The 6925-nt window shown below is 42.4% G+C and overlaps 1 protein-coding gene across 1 annotated transcript; it reads left to right on the forward strand.

Annotated features, from left to right (window-relative positions):
- Positions 1 to 623: 623 nt before the first annotated feature.
- On the forward strand, positions 624 to 2785 carry LOC101175622 (tripartite motif-containing protein 16-like). Its single transcript, XM_004085354.4, has one exon. The coding sequence runs from the start codon at positions 639 to 641 to the stop codon at positions 2301 to 2303; it is 1665 nt and encodes a 554-aa protein (XP_004085402.2). The 5' UTR covers positions 624 to 638; the 3' UTR covers positions 2304 to 2785.
- Positions 2786 to 6925: the final 4140 nt, after the last annotated feature.

Genomic DNA, 6925 nt, shown 5'->3' on the forward strand with positions numbered 1-6925 from the left:
CAGTTGTCTTCAGGTGTTTTTCAGCAGCGTCTCTGCAGCGTCAAAGAGCAGCACAGCAGCAACAGTCTGAACTACAGAAGAAACTCTGAGAATTGATTTTAGTTCCTAGAATATTCACAGGATGTGGTCAGAAATGTTTGACAATTTGATGTTTGTTCTGTAAAAAAACATTAGAATTTATTAGTAGAATGACTAGAATGATTCTGTTTTTACATGGAACTGATCAAACAGTTTAACGTTCTGTATGATTTCTGTTCTTGTTGAAACTTAAAGCTTTTGCTTTCATTTTCAGTTTAGTTTGTAATAGAAATGCCTTTTCTTCTGGAAAAACTGTTGCATCATGGTCCTTCAGTGCATCTGTTATGTTTAAAGGATGAAATAAATGTAGAAATCTGACCCACCTGCTGATGACACATTTCTCAGGTTCTTTGGTTCCTATCCTGATCTAACAACCATCTTCTCTAAAGTTCTCCTCTTCCTCATCTGCAGCACCTCTGTCATGATGGCGGTAACAAACAGGAAGAGAAGAAAGAAGCTGTTTGGCTGAACTCACAGTGAAACCATCTGATTGGAGGATCAGAGTCAAACCGATTTCTGAGAAAGTGTAAATCTCACAGTCTGTGTGTCTGAGAGGAGAAATGGCGCAGAAAAGACCAGATCTGGATGAAGAAAGCTTCTGCTGTTCCATCTGTCTGGATCTGCTGAAGGATCCGGTGACTATTCCCTGTGGACACAGCTACTGCATGAAGTGTCTTCAAGGATTGTGGGATGCAGAGGAGAAAGTCCCCAGCTGTCCTCAGTGCAGGAAGACCTTCACACCGAGGCCTGTTCTGGTGATAAATGTCATGTTAGCAGCTTTAGTGGAGCAGCTGAAGAAGACCGGACTCCAAGCTGCTCCTGCTGGTCTCTGCTATGCTGGACCTGAAGATGTGGTCTGTGACGTCTGCACTGGAAGAAAACTGAAAGCCATCAAGTCCTGCTTGAGCTGCCTGGCCTCTTACTGTGAGGAACACCTTCAGCCTCATTTGAAAGCAGCTGCATTGAAGAAACACAAGCTGGTGGAACCCTCCAAGAAGCTGCAGGAGAACATCTGCTCCCGTCATGATGAGGTGATGAAGATGTTCTGTCGCACTGATCAGAAGAGCATCTGTTATCTCTGCTCTGTGGAAGAACACAGAGGCCACGACACAGTCTCAGCTGCAGCAGAAAGGACTGAGAAGCAGAGAGAGCTGGAGGAGAGTCAGCAACAAATCCAGCAGAGAATCCAGGACAGAGAGAAAGAGGTGAAGCTGCTCCAACGGGAGGTGGAGGCCATCAATCACTCTGCTGATCAAAGCGTGGAGGACAGTGAGAAGATCTTCACTCAGATGATCCGTCTCCTCCAGAAAAGAAGCCGTGATGTGGAGCAGCAGATCAGATCCCAGCAGCAAACTGAAGTGAGGCGAGTCAAAGGTCTTCAGGAGGAGCTGGAGCAGGACATGGCTGAGCTGAAGAGGAGAGACGCTGAGCTGAAGCAGCTCTGGCTCACAGAGGATCACAGCCACTTTCTGCTCAACTACCCCTCACTGCCCCCACTCAGTGAGTCCACCCCCTCAGCCAGCATCCATGTCCGTCCTCTGACATACTTTGAGGATGTGACAGCAGCTGTGTCAGAGCTCAGAGACAAACTGCAGGACATTCTGAGAGAGGAATGGACAAACATCTCACTGACCGTCTCTCATGTGGACGTTTTACTGTCAGAACCAGAACCAGAACCAAAGAGCAGAGCTGACTTCCTCAGATATTCACGTCAAATCACACTGGATCCAAACACAGCACACAGACATCTGTTACTGTCAGAGGAGAACAGAAAGGTGACAGCGATGGAAGAACCTCAGTCTGATTCTGATCATCCAGACAGATTTACTGATTGGTTTCAGGTTCTGAGTAGAGAGAGTCTGACTGGACGTTGTTACTGGGAGGTGGAGAGGAGAGGAGAATATGTCAAAGTAGCAGTCGCATACAAGAACATCAGCAGATCTGGAAGTGAAAGTGGATTTGGTTTAAATGATAAGTCTTGGTCATTATATTGTCAGCCAGACTTGTTCTCATTTGTCCACAACAGCATAGAAACCTCCATCTCAGCTCGTGTTCCCTCCAGAGTAGGAGTGTACCTGGATCACAGAGCAGGTGTTCTGTCCTTCTACAGCGTCTCTGAAAGCATGACTCTCCTCCACAGAGTCCAGACCACTTTCACTCAGCCGCTCCATGCTGGACTGTTGGTGTGTTTAGGATCCACAGCAGAGTTGTGTAAAGTGAAGTAGTTCCTTAAAGAAGTGAAATGTTTGTTTTCAGTGATTTCTCTGCTTTGGATCATCTACAACTAAACGTTTGAACTGTTCAGATTCTGTGGAGTCATGTTTGGAGTCAGAAATGGAGAGAAATGAAAATCTCTAGAATGTGGATTGGAGACATTTTGGAACATGAATGTCAAACTTTTGGGAGTCCAATCTGTTTTCTTGTGGTTTCTTTGAACTTTGGGATTCCAATGTTTTTGTGTTGTTGTCATGGAGACTGAAGGAAGCTGCAACACAAATGGAATCAGTGAGGTCACCATCCCAGACTTTCTCTGGTTTGTTCTCCACAGAAACACCAAGAGAAGAAGCTGAAGGAGAAGATTGTGTTTGTGGAAAGAAGAACATTTACAACTTTGTGTTCTTTCTGCTTCATTTGACAACCTTGGATTGAAGATTTGTGTTTTCATGTCTCTGTTTCTGAGAGCAAAACTTGAAAAGGTTGTTAAGATAAGATAGAATAGGAAATTCAGTTGTCACAGCAGTCAAAACCAGTGGCGCCTCCAGAAATGTTTTACTTCCGCCCCAAAGGCTCTGAGTGTTCGAACGCGGGAGTGAACCCCAAAGGAAGACCAGCCTCACCGTCTTATCCGTGTTCTGCATTCAGCGGCTCGTCTTTTGATGTCTGCACACTCAAAGGCAGCAGGGAGGGGAGGGGAGGGGGTGTGGGCCGGTTTAGGTGATCAGAGCTACTTGCCACCTGCTGGCTGTACATTTGGGATCAAATGCACAACTGATGCTACCACAGTTTGTAGTGGCTAGTGGGGTGACCGTGGCGTGGCCACTGGGGTGGCCAGGTGTCGGCCAGGGGTGGCCACCCCCTGCTGGCACCACTGGTCAAAACAAGAAATATAGCTGTTAGAAAAAACAAAGTAGCATTGACTACGAATAAAATTGTAATATTAGAAACTGGGAGTAAAAGTACACATCATCAATAACAAGATAAATTGTTAAAAAACAGCAGCAGTTTCAGCAGTCCTAGACCGTGTTGTTGTATAGTCTGACTGTTGGGACAAAGGACCTCAGGTATGGTTTCTTTTTGCACTGGGGGTGCAGCAGTCTTCGGCTGAACGAGCTACTCATGGTCGTCACCGTCACATACAGAGGGTGGGAGTCCACGCCAGAGACTACAGGAACTGCAACTTGGTTTGTGAGGTGATAATGGATGGTGGTAATCTTTGAAACAAAGAATGACATTAGAGCATTGCAAAAGTCAGGGTGAAAAGAGATGATTACAAAGAAAGTCAGGGGTTTTTGTTGTGTTGGAGAGAAGTGAGTAAAGAGTCCTAGAGCTGTGTCTGTTTGAATGAATCAGGCCAGAGTAATCGGAAGTTTTAGCAGAAGCTTTGGAATCTTTGTAGAGGATAATTTGGTTTTTGTACATGTCCTTAAGAATTTTCCAGTTTTATTTTGAAGTCTTTCCAGTTGTCTGCCTTTGGCTTTGAGCTGACGTAGTGAAGGTGTGAACCAAGGTGCAGAGCGGGTGAAGGAAACAAATCTTGTTCTGAGGGGTGCATGAGTGTTTAGAAGTGAATGCAAGTTATTGTTATAATGTAAAACCAGGTCTTCAGATGTGGCATCAGGATTTAATCTGGGAAGGTTGTTGATGTTAGCTGAAAAACTAGCAGTATTGATGTCTTGTATCTTACCGAATGATATGATGCTTGGAAGGTTGAGTTTGGATCATGTGAGCAGGAGATTAAAGGTGATGAGTTTATGGTCAGTGAACGGGAGTGAGTGAGGTTTGCAATCAGATGGAGCAAGTTCAGAGCAGCACACTAAGTCCAGAGTGTGTCCTTTGTAGTGAGTGGGAAAATTAATAAATTGCTGCAATCAAAGGCTTCTCATCATCTAAACATGATGAGAAGTCTTTGGCGAGAGGATTATTACAATTGTCCATGTGGAAATTAAAATCACCAAGAGTAATAATGTTCTGAGATCGCTAAGTGAAATGGGTCAGGAGATGCAAAAAGTCGTTCAGAAAATCCTTGTTGTATTTGGATGGACGGTAGACCGTAGATACTATGGTGGGGGCGGGTCCAGGAAGAAGTGACGCGGTGTATTCAAATGAGCAGACACAGGACGGACTTTCCAGGACTCACGGTGAATCATCAAGACACCACCACCTCGTGCACGTGTGCGCGGCTCACTGGTGAACACAAATCAAATCAAACTTTATTTATAAAGCACTTTTCATATAAAAATATAACACAGTGCTTTACATTAAAACACAACAAAGTATAAAAACAAGCATGATGATTAAAGAATAAATAAATAAAACTAAATAAATAAATAGGGCCCCCCTCCCCGTACCTAGCCCCCCACTCCTTTCACACCTCCCACCCCCTAACTGATGGGAAAAGACAGTGAGATAGGCTGAGCACAAAAACAAGATGCTGGAAACGCTGATAGTTGGAACCTCCCCCCCTGTGAACAGCCGCATAGACAGCCAAATGCAGCATCACAGGCGGGGACCGCTCCACCACAGCTAAGCAGTGATGCAGGTCCCCATCTAGAGCCGCAGTGGCTGAACAGCAGCCGACCCAGAGGGAGAGGTTCCAGCTGAGGAAGCACCGGAAATAAAATGAATAAAAATGAGAATAAAAAAGTAAACATATTGATAAAAACAATAAAACATTCAAATGAGGTCAACTAAAATAATGTGTTAAAGATCTAGTTCAAGTTCATAAAAGAAGATAAAATGGATAAGCATTTTAGATATAAAGCTATGGATGGCAGAAAACTTCTTGCAGCTCAACCAGGACAAAACTGAAGTTTTGATCATCGGTTCTGAAGACAAGAGAGAGATGATTTTACCCAAACTTAGGAATTTTAAATCTTCTCAGTGTGTGAGAAACCTGGGCGTTCTTTTTGACTCTGAGCTGAATTTTATTCCCCACATCAGAAACGTTGTGAAAACAGGATTTTACCATCTTAAGAACATTGCCAGAGTCGCCCGTTCCTCTCTCTTGCCAGCACAGAGGTGCTAATGCATGCTTTTATTTTTAGTCGTTTAGATTATTTTTCTCTCTGGTTTACCCAAAAAGTCAATCTCAAATCTACAACTATTGCAGAACTCAGCGGCACGAGTTCTGACGAGGACCAGAGGGCGGGAACACATTACACCGGTTTTAAAATCGCTGCATTGGCTCCCTGTGCGTTTCAGGATTGATTTTAAAATTATTTTAATGGTTTATAAATGTTTTTATGGTCTTGGGCCTTCTTGTTTACATGATATTATTTTAAAATACGAACCCTCGCGGACCCTGAGGTCCTTTGGCACTGGCCTCTTAGTTGTCCCTAAGGTGAGGACCAAGACACACGGTGAGGCTTCGTTCTGCCATTATGGTCCTCGCCTGTGGAACGGCCTGCCGGAGAACCTCAGGGCCGCAGAGACTGTAGAGGTTTTTAAGAAGAGGCTCAAGACCCACCTTTTTAGTCTGGCTTTTACATGACTTTGATCATTCCTTATGTCTTTTATTATTCATCTATTTATTAATTAATGTATTTATTTACGTATTTATTTATTTATTTATTTGTAAGGACTATTATTATCTCTGTTTTTAATATGCTATTCTTTTTATTGTTATTTTACCAATGATACTTAGGTTATGTTTTAATCACTGACGTATTTTATTTTTTAATTACTAACATTCTTATTTTATTTTTTATCTTTTTCTCTTTTTATTGTTGTTATTTTATTTTTTAATTACTAACATTCTTATTTTATTTTTTATCTTTTTCTCTTTTTATTGTTGTTATTTTATGATCATTTTTATTCTGGTGAGGTAGGGGTCCCTTCTTTGTGTGATTGTCCTTTGTTTTCCGTTTTTAACAACTTTAATTTTTTATGACTGTTTTATCTGTTTTTATGTTAAGTTATGTTTTTATGTTCCTTTGTGTTTTTAACCAAAATTAAAGTCGCTATATAAATAAATAAAGTTTGAGTTTGAGTTTAAATAAATAAACACATATAAATAACTAACTGAACAAATAAATAAATAAACAACTAAATAAAAGTAGTAAGAAATTAGCTAAAAGCCAGGTTAAAAATATGGTCTGGAGCCTTTTCTTAAAAGCATTAATGCTCTCTGCGGCTCTCAGGTCCTCCGGCAGACTGTTCCATAAACGGGGACCATAGTGCTGAAATACAGCCTCTCCATAGGTTTTAGTTTTTACAGTTGGAATGGTTCACAGACCAGAGCCAGAGAATCTCAGGGTCCGCGAGGGTTCATACTTTACTAAAAGATCTGATAGATAAGAAGGCGCAAGACCATTAAGACATTTAAAAACAGTTAAAAGTATCTTAAAATCAATCCTGAAGCATATGGGGAGCCAATGCAGGGATTTTAAAATTGGGGTGATGTGAGCTCGCCTCCTGGTCTTTGTAAGAACTCGTGCAGCAGAATTTTGGAGAAGCTGAAGGTTCCTAATGTTGGTTTGCAGTGGTCTGCAAAGTCCTCACACAATGAGGCGGAGGCTGGCATTGTGTTTTTGTTCGCATTTGAGTTTATTATAGATTCATTTGTGGTGAAAAGGACTCTTTGACATGGTGCCTCTGCCAGCTGCTCTCCCCCTCCCCTGCCTGCTCT

This window comes from Oryzias latipes, chromosome 18 (assembly GCF_002234675.1).
Source record: "Oryzias latipes chromosome 18, ASM223467v1".
In the NCBI taxonomy this organism is placed as follows: Eukaryota; Metazoa; Chordata; class Actinopteri; order Beloniformes; family Adrianichthyidae; genus Oryzias; species Oryzias latipes.